The sequence below is a fragment of the Danio rerio genome, chromosome 10 (genome assembly GCF_052040795.2).
Source record: "Danio rerio strain M-AB ecotype USA chromosome 10, GRCz13ab, whole genome shotgun sequence".
Taxonomy (NCBI): domain Eukaryota; kingdom Metazoa; phylum Chordata; class Actinopteri; order Cypriniformes; family Danionidae; genus Danio; species Danio rerio.
Genome location: NC_141030.1, coordinates 25,102,235 through 25,119,256, shown reverse-complemented (window position 1 = coordinate 25,119,256; position 17,022 = coordinate 25,102,235). Strand labels below are relative to the sequence as shown.

Below are 17,022 nucleotides of genomic sequence, written 5' to 3'. Positions count from 1 at the left end.
GTCTTCCGGTACAATCCATTAATCTCGACACAGAAGCCACTAAAAGCCTTTGTTTTTTACACCGCATCATCGCATTTCCTCGTTCTGATGCTGTAAAGGAGGAGCTCGGATAACTCTCAAAGTCATGGTCTGCACTGCCACCACGTGTTGTTACAGTGATGAGACAATAATATTACTTCATGCAGTCTTCTATTACGAAGAGGGAAGTCCAACATAGTCGTCGTTTTAGATTTAAATCTAAAACACTATTTTCAACTCAAATATTACCAATTAGAAAAAAAAGTTGGGTGTTGTTCGTGTATTATAATTAATGCAAATGAGAAAGATTACGCTTAACGGCACTGTCGCTGTCCGTGGTGCTGAAGTGATTTTGCTCTTAACATACGAAACACGCAACCGTTTAGTAGGCCTAATGCAGCACGCTAAGAAAACACACAGCATATTGTCTCCATGTCACTTTTCCAACGTTATAAAAGAAGTCTAAGTAAAACAAACTACCAAAAAATATATCTTTTATAGTGCAAAACCAGGCTTCAGATACAAAGATCCAATTTTTAAATTACAATATAATTGTGGTGGCATGTGATATAACGACTAAAAGACAAATGAGCCACGGTATGCTAAAGTGAGATAGAAAATTAAAATATGTCTTCCTAACAAGTGAGAAATTTCGTTTTCTCTCTCTCTCTCTCTCTCTCTCTCTCTCTCTCTCTCTCTCTCTCTCTTATTGTAAAGCACTTTGTGACTTCATGTCTGTGTAGGGTGCTTTATAAATGAACCTTTGTTTACTTATGGGGAATGCCAAACATAATCTGCAACCATTTTTTGTTGTTGTTGTTTTTGCTATTTCTGTGCAGAATTTTGTGGAAAAAAATATTTTGGGAGTATCATAACTTAAAGCCTAATAAATGAAACAAAAAAATAATACCCCTTTAACTTTTATTAATATTTACAATGCAAATCCAATTAGAATCACTTATTTAATAACAAAGCAAGTCTCTGATATAATATATCTACTGAAAGACAGAAAATATTACTTTACAAACTGTATTGTAAAAAAATCATATAAACATTTTCAAATTAGTCAATGATATTACTGAAATTAAATAAAAAAAACTGAATGAATATAAATGTACACACATTCACACAAGTAAATAAATAAACTCAATGGGCAAAAAAAATCTGCGGATTTCTGCGGGCGCAGATTCCGTGAGGGCCTACTTATGAGTATAATCAGTTAGGGATGTTTTCTATTTTACAATATTATGCAGACCGTACACGCATATTTTTTGTGCACATTTAGCCCAAAATATAAATAGAAAAATATGTAGGTTTGGAAATGAAGAAAACTTTAACTCCGCTGGTATGATTTTAAAATAGTGATAGTAATTGTAGTAGTTTAATGGTGATCGTGAAAGTTTTTCACTGAAAGACAACAAATCTAAATCTCTTACCTTCTCAGTAGTAGGAAGAGTTTGAGTGCGCGTAAAAGTATCTTCACTGTTAATGCTGATCAGCTCCGCGTCTGCTGGTGGAAACGGCGAAGGGAAAACCACTACATCACTCTTTATTGTGTCTGAACTAAAACACACGTCGTACTGTTGAGTAGATTTAGAGAAGGACCAGCTGCCGTCTGGATGTGTGTTGATCACTGGAGCGCCGTACCTGCTAAAACTGCTATCTGTCCTGTAGCATTTAGCTGCTATCAAACCCACGAGACTCAGTAAAAAGATGACCGATACTGAGACAATAGCGATGAGCAGATACAGATTCAGATCTGAAAAACTCTCCTCTTTAACAGGAACTTCTCTGAATGATGTCTTTATATCATCCAGACTCTCGAGAACCACAACATCCATGGACGTAGTCGCTGAGAGCGATGGCTCTCCATTATCAGACACTGTAATAATCAGTGGGTGAGTTTTTAAGTCATTGTCACTCATTCGTCTCTTAGTCCTGATTTCTCCAGTGCTGCTTCCAATGCGGAAGAGATTAGTTCCTTTGGGTTCAGTTATATGATAAGACAGAAGTGCGTTATATCCAGAGTCAGCATCAACAGCTCTGATCTTGGCTACAAAGAATCCCGCTTCAGCAGAGTAGGGGATGTTCTCAGTATTAACTGATCCAGGTTCAGAATAAGGTGCTAAAATGACTGGACTGTTGTCATTCTCATCCAGAATAAACACATTTACAGTCGCATTACTGCTCAGAGGAGGAACACCAGTGTCTGTTGCCATAACTTGAAACTGAAATCTTTTGGTCTCTTCGTGATTAAATGATTGCAAACTGAATATTTCTCCACTTAAAGAGTTGATATTTATCAGTGTTGTTACAGGAATACTGGAGCTGGAACTGTCTAACAGTGAATATGAAAGTTCTGCGTTCTCACCAGTGTCTGAATCATCAGCAGTCACTTTTGTCACGAGACCTCCAGCTTGACTATTCTCACTTAGAAAAGCGTTAATAACGGATGCTGGGAAATGTGGAGCATTGTCATTAACATCAGAGATATGAACAGTTATAACTGTGCTGCTGGAAAGAGGCGGAGTTCCTTCATCTGCAGCTGTAATAGTGATGTTATACTGAGAAACACTCTCTCTGTCCAGAGGTCCATCTACCACTAGAGAATAATGATTATTGTATGATGTCTCTAGTTTGAAAGGAAACAAACCTTTCAGAGCACAGTGTACAATGCCATTTTTACCCCCATCTTTATCAGACACTTTGACTAAAGCAACAGCCGTTCCTGGTTTTGTGTCTTCTTTCACACTTTGCAACAACGGAGTAACTATAATTTCTGGTGCATTATCATTCTCATCCATAACTTCTATTAAAACTTTACAATGCGTACTCCTTGGTGGACTGCCTTTATCCTTCGCTTGAACACGTAATTCAATCGCTGCATTTTCTTCATAATCAATTTCCCCCTTCACAACAATATCTCCTGTCTCTGGAATAATATAAAACAGATCTGTCTTTTTTCCATGACCAGCAAACGAGTACAAAATTTCACGGTTTACCCCTTCATCCAAATCAGTAGCAACGACTGATGAAACTTTAGTACCAGCAGGAACATTTTCCTTTAGTTTGACTTTGTACAGAGGTTGAATGAATACTGGATTGTTGTCATTAACATCCATGACGTTTATAATAATATGTAGTGTCCCCGTTTTAGGTGGTTTTCCTCCATCTACACCAGTCAGGAGTAACTTAATAATCGCTTGTTTCTCTCTATCTAAAACTTTGTTGAGCACTAACTCGGCAGAAACACTCTGGTCTTCACTCTGTGTATCTAGACTGAAATATTCGTTTGTACTGAGTTTATACTCTTTCAGCGAATTACTGCCAACATCAGAGTCCTCTGCCATAGGGAGTGGAAATCTCTCGCCAGGGCTTACGTTTTCGGTAATATTCACAGTGAATACTTTAACTGGAAAATGTGGCGCATTGTCGTTTATATCTAGTATCTTTATCTCCACTCTGTAAAGATGATGTGGATTTTTAGCGAGGGCCTCAATATTTAAAGAGCATTTCTGATTCGACTCACACAACTCCTCGCGGTCAATTCTTCCATTAACAAACAGCACACCAGTTTTAAGATTTACGTCAAAATACTCCTTATTTGATCCAGTCACTATCTCAAACATACGAGATTCCAGTTCGTGAACATTTATGTTGAGATCTTTCGCTACATTACCAACAACTGTTCCTTTATTTACCTCTTCCGGTATAGAATAGACGATCTGAGCAAATGCGTAATCCAAGAAAAGAAAGAAAAAAATACATCCAAACTCCAAATATCCCATAATGGACATGATGGTTATTCACAACTGACCGAAGGATCAACGCAGCAGAGCAGGCTATTCTGTGGATTCGGGAAACACGGGACGAGGCTCTTCTCGCTTTATAAGCTAACACCAATATGATGAGAGGGTGACTACATGTAGGCATAAAGCCCGAAGACCTATAACTGACGGTCTGCAGTGGCACCATGTGCCTAAAATATATTATTACAGGAGTACCAAATCCAAAGAAAGAAAAATACATTAAGACTAAACAACCAAACCAACAACGACAATACTACTTTAACATTTATTAAGCTTAATAAATAATTATCCCCATTACTGTACTAGCAAAATCAACACATGAATAATCTAACATGACGACAAAACAACAAAAGCAGGCTAAACTATTATAATAAACCGTGTTGACACACTACATACAGCTGTCAGTTGAACAAGTCCTAAACATTTTTGTATTGCTAGCAAAAACAAAAGCTGTTTTCATTTAAAGGAAAGGATAAGCCTTCGTTATTCTTAATAACCTTTTCCGCTATGAAGAACGTTCATACAATAGAAATATGGAAACATCGACGACAAAAAGTAGTGTACGTTATTTTTTAAGATTGCAGATGCAGAGGTCTAAAACATAGTGATATATATATATATATATATATATATATATATATATATATATATATATATATATATATATATATATATATATATACACACACACACACACACACACACACACACACACACACACACAGACACACATACACACACACACACACACACACACACACACAGTTGAAGTCAGAATTATTAGTCCCCCTGAATTATTAGCGCCCTTGTTTATTTTTTCCCCATTTTCTGTTTAATAGAGGGAAGATTGTTTCAGCACATCTCTAAACATAATAGTTTTAAAAACTTATTTCTAACAACTGATTTATTTTATCTTTGCCATGATGACAGTAAATAATATTTTACTTGATATTTTTCAAGACACTTCTATACAGCTTAAAGTGACATTTAAAGGCTTAGGGTAATAAGGTGAACTAAGCATGTTAGGGTAATTAGTCAAGTTATTGTATAGCGACCGTTTGTTCTGTAGACTATCAAAAAACAGCTTGAAGGGGCTAATAATTTTGTCCCAAAAATGTTTTTTTTTTTTAATTATAACTGCTTTTATTCTAGCCGAAATAAAACAAATAAGACTTTCTCCAGAAGAAAGAAATATTATCAGACATGCTGTAAAAATTTCCTCGCTCTGTTAAAAATAATTTGGGAAATATTTAAAAAAGAAAATAAAAATCAAAAAGGGGCTAATAATTCTGACTTCAACTGTATATATAGTATAAGTCAAAACTATTAGCCCTCCTTTGACTTTTGTTTTTCTTTTACAAATATTTCCCAAATGATCTTTGACTAATTAAGGAATTCTTTTCTCAGTATTTCCTATAATATTTTTTTATTCTGGAGAAAGTCGTATTCGTTTTATTTTGCTAGAATAAAAGCTGTTTTTAAATTATTTTAACCATTTTAAGGTCAATATTATTAGCCTTTAAAAAAATCGGTTATTAGGAATGAGTTATTAAAGTTATGTTTAGAAACATGTTAAAAGAAACTTTTTTTCCCCAATTTCTGTTTAATGGAGGGAATATTTTTTCAATACATTTCTAAATATAATAGTTTTAATAATTATTTTCTTGCAACTGATTTATTTTATCTTTGCGATGATGACAGTACATAATATTTTACTAGATATTTATCAAGGCACTTCTATACAGCTTAAAGTGACATTTAAAGGCTTCACTAGGTTAATTAGGTTAACTAGGCAAATTAGGGTAACAATGCTAGGTATTGTATAACGATGGTTTGTTCTGTAGACTGAAAACAAAATAGCTTAAGGGGGCTAATAATTTTGTCCTTAAAATGGTTTTTAAAAAATTATTAACTGCTTTTATTCTAGCCGAAATAAAACTAATAAGACTTTCTCCAGAACAACAAACATAATCAGACATACTGTGAAAATGTCTTTGCTTTGTTCAACATAGTTTGGTGAATAATTAAAAAAGAAAAAAAAACATCTAAGGGGGGCTAATAATTCTGACTTCAACTATATATATATATATATATATATATATATATATATATATATATATATATATATATATATATATATATATATATATACGGGAATAATAAATAAAAAAAAACATATTGTGCAATAAAACAAAAGACTTTTGGGGCAATCACAAAACACTGCTTAGTTGATAAAAGTTGATAAAAACTAATTTAGTCGTTATTGAGTTGCTTAAAATAGTTTTTAATTATTCCCTTACCTTCTCAGTAGTAGTAAGAGTTTGAGTGCGCGTAAAAGTATCTTCACTGTTAATGCTGATCAGCTCCGCGTCTGCTGGTGGAAACGGCGAAGGGAAAACCACTACATCACTCTTTATTGTGTCTGAACTAAAACACACGTCGTACTGTTGAGTAGATTTAGAGAAGGACCAGCTGCCGTCTGGATGTGTGTTGATCACTGGAGCGCCGTACCTGCTGAAACTGCTGTCTGTCCTGTAGCATTTAGCTGCTATCAAACCCACGAGACTCAGTAAAAAGATGACTGATACTGAGACAATAGCGATGAGCAGATACAGATTCAGATCTGAAAAACTCTCCTCTTTAACAGGAACTTCTCTGAATGATGTCTTTATGTCATCCAGACTCTCAAGAACCACAACATCCATGGACGTAGTCGCTGAGAGCGTTGGCTCTCCATTATCAGACACTGTAATAATCAGTGGGTGAGTTTTTAAGTCATTGTCACTCATTCGTCTCTTAGTCCTTATTTCTCCAGTGCTGCTTCCAATGCGGAAGAGATTAGTTCCTTTGGGTTCAGTTAGATGGTAAGACAGAAGTGCGTTATATCCAGAGTCAGCATCAACAGCTCTGATCTTGGCTACAAAGTATCCCGCTTCAGCAGAGTAGGGGATGTTCTCAGTATTAACTGATCCAGGTTCAGAATAAGGTGCTAAAATAACTGGACTGTTGTCATTCTCATCCAGAATAAACACATTTACAGTCGCATTACTGCTCAGAGGAGGAACACCAGCATCTGTAGCCATAACTTGAAACTGAAATCTTTTGGTTTCTTCATGATTAAATGATTGCAAACTGAATATTTCTCCACTTAAAGAGTTGATATTTATCAGTGTTGTTACAGGAATGCTGGAGCTGGAACTGTCTAACAGTGAATATGAAAGTTCTGCGTTCGCACCAGTGTCTGAATCATCAGCAGTCACTTTTGTCACGAGACCTCCAGCTTGACTATTCTCACTTAGAAAAGCGTTAATAACGAGTGCTGGGAAATGTGGAGCATTGTCATTAACATCAGAGACATGAACAGTTATAACTGTGCTGCTGGAAAGAGGCGGAGTTCCTTCATCTGCAGCTGTAATAGTGATGTTATACTGAGAAACACTCTCTCTGTCCAGAGGTCCATCTACCACTAAAGAATAATGATTATTGTACGATGTCTCCAGTTTAAAAGGAACTGAGCCTTTAAGAGAACAGTGTACAATGCCATTTTTACCCCCATCTTTATCAGACACTGTGACTAAAGCAACAGCAGTTCCGGGTTTTGCGTCCTCTTTCACATTTTCCATCAGTGGAGTTGTAACTATCTCTGGAGCATTATCATTTTCATCCACAACTTCTATTAAAACTTTACAGTGAGTGCTTTTAGGAGGACTGCCTTTATCTCTAGCCTGAACACGCAGTTCAATTGCTGAGTCTTCCTCGTAATCAATTTTGCCTTGAACAAATATTTCCCCTGAAGCTGGACTTATTTTAAATATGTTTAGTTCATCATTATTTTTATGCAATGAAAATTCAAGCTCACTGTTAATTCCCTCATCTAAATCATTGGCAGAAACAGAAATTACTTTGCTTCCAACTGGTGTGTTTTCCATCACTTTAACTTTGTATAAAGGTTTGCTAAAAATAGGTTTATTATCGTTCACGTCCATGACGTTAACAACAATACTCAAGGTTCCAGATCTAGGAGGTTTTCCTCCGTCAAAAGCTGTTAGTATTAAATGAATAACAGCTTGCTTCTCTCTGTCTAAAGCTTTTTGTAGCACTAATTCGGCAAACATACTCTTTTGTCCGCTATGAACGTCTATAGAAAAATATTCATTTGAACTGAGTTTGTAGTCTTTCAGAGCATTACTGCCGGCATCTGAATCTTTTGCGGTTGGAAGGAGAAATCTGTCTCCCTCATTCGCATTCTCAGTGACATTTACAATATACGTGCTGTCTGGAAATAATGGAGCATTGTCGTTCACATCTACTATTGAAATTTCTATGCGATAAAGTCTGTGAGGATTCTGAGCAAGAGCCTCTAAATTCAGTGCACATTTCTGGTTAACGCCACACAACTCCTCACGATCAATCCTGTCTTTGACAAACAGCGACCCCGTTTTCACATTTACATCAAAATACTTTGCATTTGATCCAGGCATAATCTGAAACATGCGGGATTCTAGTTCCCGAGCACTCATCTTGAGATCTTTTGCTATGTTCCCGATCACAGTTCCTTTATTTACCTCCTCCGAGACTGAGTAGACAATCTGGCCAAGCGATGAATCCCATAAAGACAAGAATAAAACAATCCAAAAGCCGTATGGTTCCGAGAGATCCATGATCGTGCAGTGCAATATCCAGCGGTTAATTTCGTGATGATGTATTAAAATACACGAACTCGTATATCGACACAATCCGACATAAAATTCAAAAGCAACTGTGAGGCTTGGTTATTTACACCACCTTCAATGCATTTCCTCTTTTTCTGATGCTGAGGAGGAGTTAAAATTTGGCTCAAAATCATGGTCTGCACTGCCCCCACGTGTTGAAACAGTGATGAAACTATGAGATGCTACTAAATGCAGTTTTCTATAAAATTAAGTTTGACGTCCTTGTTTAATCTTCCTTATAATTTTAACTCTTGCAATTATTACGAGATATAATAAAATTGTGAGTTTCGTAGAACAAGACGCAAATTAGGGAAGCATATGTCACAGTAGAAGCTAACAAAACACATCCGCTGTCCGTGGTACTGAAGTGATTTTTATCCTTGATTTAAAAATAGGTAACGTTTCGGTTATAGCGCAAACTAACAAGCAAAGAGCAGGATATCAAGAGCTAAATGTAAATTTTGTAACAATAATATTAATAACAACAAATAAAAATAATTAAAACAATATCGTCCCTTAGTGCCATGTGCCAAGTCCATGCAAATCAAAATTTCACTTCAATGCTGGTCATTGTTACGAATAAAACCACAAATAAGGCACATGAACCAGAGGTATTTGAAACATATACTCTGAATAACAAGTGGGAAATGAAAACGTTTCACTTATTCAAAAGCACCCAGTGCTTTACTTATTTTGATTTGACAGTGCATTTAAGTGTATTTCTTTTAAGCATTTTCAGAAACAGAAAAAGTACATGTGTGTATATTCATTTAAAAAAAAAGATTTTAAAAAATGATCATTCCCGGAAATATGAAAGGTTTCTATAACTTTTGAGTCAAGTGCAGTGCTATGAATTACAAAACAATTTACCGTCTTACCTTCTCGTTGGTAGGAAGAGTTTGAGTGCGCGTAAAAGTATCTTCACTGTTAATGCTGATCAGCTCCGCGTCTGCTGGTGGAAACGGCGAAGGGAAAACCACTACATCACTCTTTATTGTGTCTGAACTAAAACACACGTCGTACTGTTGAGTAGATTTGGAGTAGGACCAGCTGCCGTCTGGATGTGTGTTGATCACTGGAGCGCCGTACCTGCTGAAACTGCTGTCTGTCCTGTAGAATTTAGCTGCTATCAAACCCACGAGACTCAGTAAAAAGATGACTGATACTGAGACAATAGCGATGAGCAGATACAGATTCAGATCTGAAAAACTCTCCTCTTTAACAGGAACTTCTCTGAATGATGTCTTTATGTCATCCAGAATCTCGTGAACCACAACATCCATGGACGTAGTCGCTGAGAGCGTTGGCTCTCCATTATCAGACACTGTAATAATCAGTGGGTGAGTTTTTAAGTCATTGTCACTCATTCGTCTCTTAGTCCTTATTTCTCCAGTGCTGCTTCCAATGCGAAAGAGATTAGTTCCTTTGGGTTCAGTTAGATGATAAGACAGAAGTGCGTTATATCCAGAGTCAGCATCAACAGCTCTGATCTTGGCTACAAAGTATCCCGCTTCAGCAGAGTAGGGGATGTTCTCAGTATTAACTGATCCAGGTTCAGAATAAGGTGCTAAAATAACTGGACTGTTGTCATTCTCATCCAGAATAAACACATTTACAGTCGCATTACTGCTCAGAGGAGGAACACCAGTGTCTGTAGCCATAACTTGAAACCGAAATCTTTTGGTTTCTTCATGATTAAATGATTGCAAACTGAATATTTCTCCACTTAAAGAGTTGATATTTATCAGTGTTGTTACAGGAATACTGGAGCTGGAACTGTCTAACAGTGAATATGAAAGTTCTGCGTTCTCACCAGTGTCTGAATCATCAGCAGTCACTTTTGTCACGAGACCTCCAGCTTGACTATTCTCACTTAGAAAAGCGTTAATAACGGGTGCTGGGAAATGTGGAGCATTGTCATTAACATCAGATATACGAACAGTTATAACTGTGCTGCTGGAAAGAGGCGGAGTTCCTTCATCTGCAGCTGTAATAGTGATATTATACTGAGAAAAACTCTCTCTGTCCAGAGGTCCATCTACCACTAGAGAATAATGATTATTGTATGATGTCTCCAGTTTAAAAGGGAACGAACCCTTTAAAGCACAATGTAAAATGCCGTTTTTACCCATATCTTTATCAGAAACTGTGACTAAAGCAACAGCGGTTCCTGATTTTGCGTCCTCTTTTACACTTTCCATCAGTGGAGTTGTAACTATCTCTGGGGCATTATCATTCTCATCCACAACTTCTATTAAAACTTTGCAGTGTGTACTTTTTGAAGGACTGCCTTTATCACTTGCCTGAACACGCAGTTCAATTGCAGAGTCTTCCTCGTGATCAATTTGACCTTGAACAGTAATTTCTCCAGAATTGGTATTAATTGTAAAACGGTTCAGTTCGTCGTTATTTCCGTGTCCAAGAAATGAATATTGAATTTCGCTGTTAATGCCCTCATCCAAATCTCTGGCTGATACAGAGATTATTTTAGTTCCAACTGGCGTGTTTTCCTTTACTTTAACTTTGTATAAAGATTTGCTGAAAACAGGTTTATTATCGTTTATATCTTTAACATTAACAACAATACTCAAAGTTCCAGATTTAGGAGGTTTCCCTCCGTCAATAGCCGTTAGTATTAAATGAATAACAGCTTGCTTTTCTCTGTCTAAAGCTTTCTGTAGTATTAACTCAGCATATATACTCCTTTGCCCGCTATGAACATCTAAGGAAAAATGTTCATTTGAACTGAGTTTGTAGTCTTTTAGAGCATTACTGCCGACATCTAAATCTTTTGCAACTGGAAGAGGAAATCTGTCCCCCTCAATCGCATTTTCTGTAACGCTAAGAATATATGTGCTATTTGGAAAAACTGGAGCATTGTCGTTCACATCCACAATTACAATTTCAAGTCGATAAAGTCTGTGAGGATTCTGAGCAAGAGCCTCTAAATTCAGTGCACATTTCTGATTAACGCCACACAACTCCTCACGATCAATCCTGTCTTTGACAAACAGCGACCCCGTTTTCACATTTACATCAAAATACTTTGCATTTAATCCAGGCATAATCTGAAACATGCGTGATTCTAGTTCCTGAGCACTCATCTTGAGATCTTTTGCTATATTTCCGATCACGGTTCCTTTATTCGCCTCCTCCGAGACGGAATATGAAGTCTGACCAATGGAAAATTTCAATAAAGATAGAAGTAACAGTATAAAGAAGCCAAAAGATTCCGAGAGATTCATTATTTTGCCGTAAAATGTGCATCGATGTCTTGAAGAAATATTAAAATAAATTGACGTCTTCCGATATAGAATCCAAGAACACGACGCTGAAGCTGCTATAAGCCGTGGTTATTTACACCCCTCAATGCATTTCCCCTTGTTCTGATGCTCTGAAGGAGGGGCTCAGATAACTCTCAAAGTCATGGTCTGCACTGCCACCACGTGTTTAAACAGTGATATAACTATGACAGTTTTTTGATGTAGTTTTCTTTACAAAAAGTGAAGTCTACTTTGCAGAACATGGTCGTACTCGTAACTTAAAATTAAAATCCAAAACATTCACAGCTCAATTAATTACAAGTTAGAAAAGTACTAAGTTGTGAGTTGTGTATAATAAATACAGTTTTTTAAATCGCCAACAAGCATTGTGCAATACTGAAGACATATTTTCAAAACTGTTCACACAGAGTGCATTACCATCATGACTCTTGACCAAACAGTTCAGCTCACCTCCAAAATCACTCAAACTAACACAACAGTTCATATACAGCTCAAAATAAACTTGTTTCAACAAACTACTGGCAAGTCTCATTCAGAAAACAAACATTTGATTCACACTGACATAAAAACACTAACAACAGACAGCATTACAGAAATAATAACTAGTTTTATTTATTTTTAGTTTTAATGGATTTTCATGTACATCAATATGTAATTTTCATTTTCACTGTCTTGATTGTACTAAAGAATGTGTGATAAGAGTTTTTATAAATGCTGCAATGTGTTGCAAACGTTATTAAAATAAATTCTTATGTCAAATAATCATGTGAAAATCATACTTTCAGTATTTTAAAGCATTTGCTACACTGCACGTTACAGAACCAAGTTTTGAATCCTACAACAAAACAATTTTTGTCATGTATTGTAATCCACTTCAAAATGTTGGTACGTGTGAAAATGTTTACATTGTATTGTACTTGAATACTCTTTGTCTGCCATGTGTTCCTGCATATGGCTAAAATAATGGAATTTGAAAAAAAATCTGTTATAAAAACGTTACAGTTTTGATATTAGTTTGTTAACACGTAAAGAATTGCTGAAAATGTATAGCTTTTTGCCACTTGTAAAGTATGAATGAGAAAAAAAGTTTAGAAATTTTGAACAATGTGTTTATTGCATGCATTTGGGTTCAGTCAACACAATCTCACGGCAATTCGTAACTGTTTTGATTTAGGAGCTAATTCGTATGAATTCGTACGATCTAATTCGTACAATTTAGAACGAAATCATGATTCAGTTTGCTCCGCATACACTCCTGTTTGGGTGATTGTGTGAACAGTTTTGAACTTGTGGTTTCAGTACTGCATGTGTCAAAGCGGGGAATAGTGTTTAAAGTTTAGGAAAGTTTGTGTTCTTTTTTAAAAATAGCGCTATAGTTTAGAAATTTTAGTTTAAAAGACTAGTTATAGCGTTTTAGCAATCGAAAATAATTTTCAAACAATGGAGAAAGAATAGCTATTAACGGCACTGCTGCTCTCCATGGTGCTGAAGTGATTTAGCTTTTTACGAAATACTCAGTAAAATAACAGTTTAATAAGCAAACCCACAGCATTCTGTCTTCATGCCAGTCTTTGAACGTAAAACAACAACAACAACATCAACAACAACAAATCTTTAAGTAGACCATTGTACCTAAATATAAATCTGTCTAAGTCCAAGCAGATCAAAAATCTGTGATTTACAGCCCTGTTGAATTACGAAAAAAACAAACAAAAAAAGCCACGGTGTGCTAAAATTATATAAAAACGTAAAACATATATTCTGATTAAGTGAGGAATTTCAGTATCCCAATAGATTTTAGCAGCTGGTGTTTGTATGTTATATCATACGATTGTATGTTATACATAGGCTATTTAAACAGAAAGAAGGATAAAAGCAAAGGTTTGAAAATTAAGAAAAACATTTTTAAACTTCGCTAATATGTTAATTTATAAGAGGTAATAGTATAAATAAAACAAAATAGTAAAAGACACAGCAAAGTTAAATGGCTTACCTTCTCGTTGGTAGGAAGAGTTTGAGTGCGCGTAAAAGTATCGTCACTGTTAATGCTGATCAGCTCCGCGTCTGCTGGTGGAAACGGCGAAGGGAAAACCACTACATCACTCTTTATTGTGTCTGAACTGAAACACACGTCGTACTGTTGAGTAGATTTAGAGAAGGACCAGCTGCCGTCTGGATGTGTGTTGATCACTGGAGCGCCGTACCTGCTGAAACTGCTATCTGTCCTGTAGCATTTAGCTGCAATCAAACCCACGAGACTCAGTAAAAAGATGACTGATACAGAGACAATAGCGATGAGCAGATACAGATTCAGATCTGAAAAACTCTCCTCTTTAACAGGAACTTCTCTGAATGATGTCTTTATGTCATCCAGACTCTCAAGAACCACAACATCCATGGACGTAGTCGCTGAGAGCGATGGCTCTCCATTATCAGACACTGTAATAATCAGTGGGTGAGTTTTTAAGTCATTGTCACTCATTCGTCTCTTAGTCCTTATTTCTCCAGTGCTGCTTCCAATGCGGAAGAGATTAGTTCCTTTGGGTTCAGTTATATGATAAGACAGAAGTGCATTATATCCAGAGTCAGCATCAACAGCTCTGATCTTGGCTACAAAGTATCCCGCTTCAGCAGAGTAGGGGATGTTCTCAGTATTAACTGATCCAGGTTCAGAATAAGGTGCTAAAATAACTGGACTGTTGTCATTCTCATCCAGAATAAACACATTTACAGTCGCATTACTGCTCAGAGGAGGAACACCAGTGTCTGTTGCCATAACTTGAAATTGAAATCTTTTGGTCTCTTCATGATTAAAGGATTGCAAACTGAATATTTCTCCACTTAAAGAGTTGATATTTATCAGTGTTGTTACAGGAATACTGGAGCTGGAACTGTCTAACAGTGAATATGAAAGTTCTGCGTTCTCACCAGTGTCTGAATCATCAGCAGTCACTTTTGTCACGAGACCTCCAGCTTGACTATTCTCACTTAGAAAAGCGTTAATAACGGGTGCTGGGAAATGTGGAGCATTGTCATTAACATCAGAGATATGAACAGTTATAACTGTGCTGCTGGAAAGAGGCGGAGTTCCTTCATCTGCAGCTGTAATAGTGATGTTATACTGAGAAACACTCTCTCTGTCCAGAGGTCCATCTACCACTAGAGAATAATGATTATTGTATGATGTCTCTAGTTTGAAAGGAAACAAACCTTTCAGAGCACAGTGTACAATGCCATTTTTACCCCCATCTTTATCAGACACTGTGACTAAAGCTACGGCAGTTCCGGGCTTTGCGTCCTCTTTCACATTTTCCATCAGTGGAGTTGTAACTATTTGTGGTGCATTGTCATTTTCATCCACAACTTCTATTAAAACTTTACAGTGAGTGCTTTTAGGAGGACTGCCTTTATCTTTAGCCTGAACACGGAGTTGAATGGCAGGGTTCTCCTCATAATCAATTTGACCTTGAACAACAATTACCCCTGAATTAGAATTTATTGTAAAAAGGTTTTGTTCATCGGTATTTCCAAGAAATGAATATTGAATTTGCCCATTAGTGCCCTCATCCAAATCACTGGCAGAAATGGTAATGATTTTAGCTCCAAATTGGCTGTTTTCCTTCACTTTAACTTTGTATAAAGATTTGCTGAAAATAGGTTTATTATCGTTTACATCCATAACCTCAACAATAATACTCAAGGTTCCAGATTTAGGAGGTTTCCCTCCATCAACAGCAGTTAAAATTAAGTGAATAACGGCTTGCTTTTCTCTGTCTAATGTTTTTTGTAGGACTAATTCTGCAGATACAATTTGTTGCTCGCTATGAACATCTAATGAAAAATATTCATTTGAACTGAGTTTGTAGTCTTTTAGTGAATTACTGCCGACATCTAAATCTTTTGCAAATGGCAAAGGAAATCTGTCCCCCTCATTTGCGATCTCTGTAACATTTAGGGGATATGTGCTCTCTGGAAAAAACGGAGCATTGTCGTTCACATCTACTATTACAATTTCAAGTCGATAAAGTCGGTGAGGATTCTGAGCAAGAGCCTCTAAATTCAGTGCACATTTCTGATTAATGCCACACAACTCCTCACGATCAATCCTGTCTTTGACAAACAGCGACCCCGTTTTCACATTTACATCAAAATACTTTGCATTTGATCCAGGCATAATCTGAAACATGCGGGATTCTAGTTCCTGAGCACTCATCTTGAGGTCCTTTGCTATATTCCCGATCACGGTTCCTCTATTTACCTCCTCCGAGACTGAGTAGACAATCTGGCCAAGCGATGATTCCCATAAAGACAGAAATAAAACAATCCATAAACCGTAAGATTGCGAAACATCCATAATTGAGCAGTACAATGTCTAGTGATTTGGTTTAAAACGACAAAACTAAACAAACCTCTCTCGATATTATACGACTTCAAATGCAGGAGCTACTATAAGACTTGTTTTTTACACCCATGTCATTGCATTCCTCTTGCTCTGATGCTGTAAAGGAGGAGCTCATATAACCCTCGAAGTCATGGTCTGCACTGCCACCACGTGTTAAAACAGGGATGAGAGAATGACCTGAGGTATAGCAGTCTTTCTGTAAAACATCAACGTTTTGTATTGTTCTAAAAATTGTGCAATCTCTGTAAATTCAACGTTCCAATCAAATGAATTAAAGTTTATCTGCAGAACACCTTTTAAAGTCAGTTATTGTTTACAAGACCAATTAAAATAATCATATAATCACAAGATCATACAAAAATAACATATTTGTATATTTAACTTTAACCAAATGTATCTCTTATATAGAATCAAATGGCAGACAACAGAAATACGTATGAGGATCAGAATAAATAAATAATAAATACATAAATAAATAAATACTACTATTGCTACTACTATTAAAAAAAATAATAATCATCATAATAATAATAACCATAATAATAAACAAAAAATAAGTCTGTGTGCCTGCAAGTTATTCCACAGTTTTGCTGGTACGACACCAAAATCCAGATCTTTTATAGATAAGGCTTTTCAGCCTTATTCGTGGTACAACCAATGAATCTGTGGAGTGCTCTCGACTTATAAAGCAACTGTAAGACTACTTGGTGCCTGTCCAATCTATTTAATGACTTATGAATTATATAACCTTGAAGGTATATAGCAACAAGTAAAAATAAAAGTTATATGTCAAGTGT

General features: G+C 36.3%; 7 protein-coding genes and 1 non-coding gene across 11 annotated transcripts in view; 1 reads left to right on the top strand and 7 right to left on the bottom strand.

Annotated features, from left to right (window-relative positions):
* Positions 1–3,815, bottom strand: part of pcdh1a6 (protocadherin 1 alpha 6) — a 75,036-nt gene extending 71,221 nt beyond the window's left edge. The window contains exon 1 of the mRNA NM_001024101.4: positions 1,455–3,815. Within this exon, the coding sequence (NP_001019272.3) occupies positions 1,455–3,815 (2,361 nt within the window). The remainder of the gene's footprint in view (positions 1–1,454) is intronic.
* The window catches only part of pcdh1a5 (protocadherin 1 alpha 5), a 79,709-nt gene extending 71,221 nt beyond the window's left edge, over positions 1–8,488 (bottom strand). Inside the window, exon 1 of the mRNA NM_001024100.2 lies at positions 6,128–8,488. Coding sequence (NP_001019271.2) covers positions 6,128–8,488 — 2,361 coding nt within the window. The remainder of the gene's footprint in view (positions 1–6,127) is intronic.
* The window catches only part of pcdh1a4 (protocadherin 1 alpha 4), an 83,005-nt gene extending 71,221 nt beyond the window's left edge, over positions 1–11,784 (bottom strand). The window contains exon 1 of the mRNA NM_001024099.2: positions 9,418–11,784. Within this exon, the coding sequence (NP_001019270.2) occupies positions 9,418–11,784 (2,367 nt within the window). The remainder of the gene's footprint in view (positions 1–9,417) is intronic.
* pcdh1a3 (protocadherin 1 alpha 3) overlaps positions 1–16,177 on the bottom strand; it is an 87,398-nt gene extending 71,221 nt beyond the window's left edge. Inside the window, exon 1 of the mRNA NM_001024097.2 lies at positions 13,817–16,177. Coding sequence (NP_001019268.2) covers positions 13,817–16,177 — 2,361 coding nt within the window. The remainder of the gene's footprint in view (positions 1–13,816) is intronic.
* The window catches only part of fbxw11b (F-box and WD repeat domain containing 11b), a 649,789-nt gene that overhangs the window by 512,525 nt on the left and 120,242 nt on the right, over positions 1–17,022 (bottom strand). The gene's annotated exons all lie outside the window — the stretch shown is intronic.
* Positions 1–17,022, bottom strand: part of pcdh1a1 (protocadherin 1 alpha 1) — a 142,910-nt gene that overhangs the window by 71,221 nt on the left and 54,667 nt on the right. The window lies entirely within an intron of this gene.
* Positions 1–17,022, bottom strand: part of pcdh1a2 (protocadherin 1 alpha 2) — a 126,635-nt gene that overhangs the window by 71,221 nt on the left and 38,392 nt on the right. The gene's annotated exons all lie outside the window — the stretch shown is intronic.
* The window catches only part of LOC141376356 (uncharacterized), a 273,156-nt gene that overhangs the window by 246,290 nt on the left and 9,844 nt on the right, over positions 1–17,022 (top strand). The window lies entirely within an intron of this gene.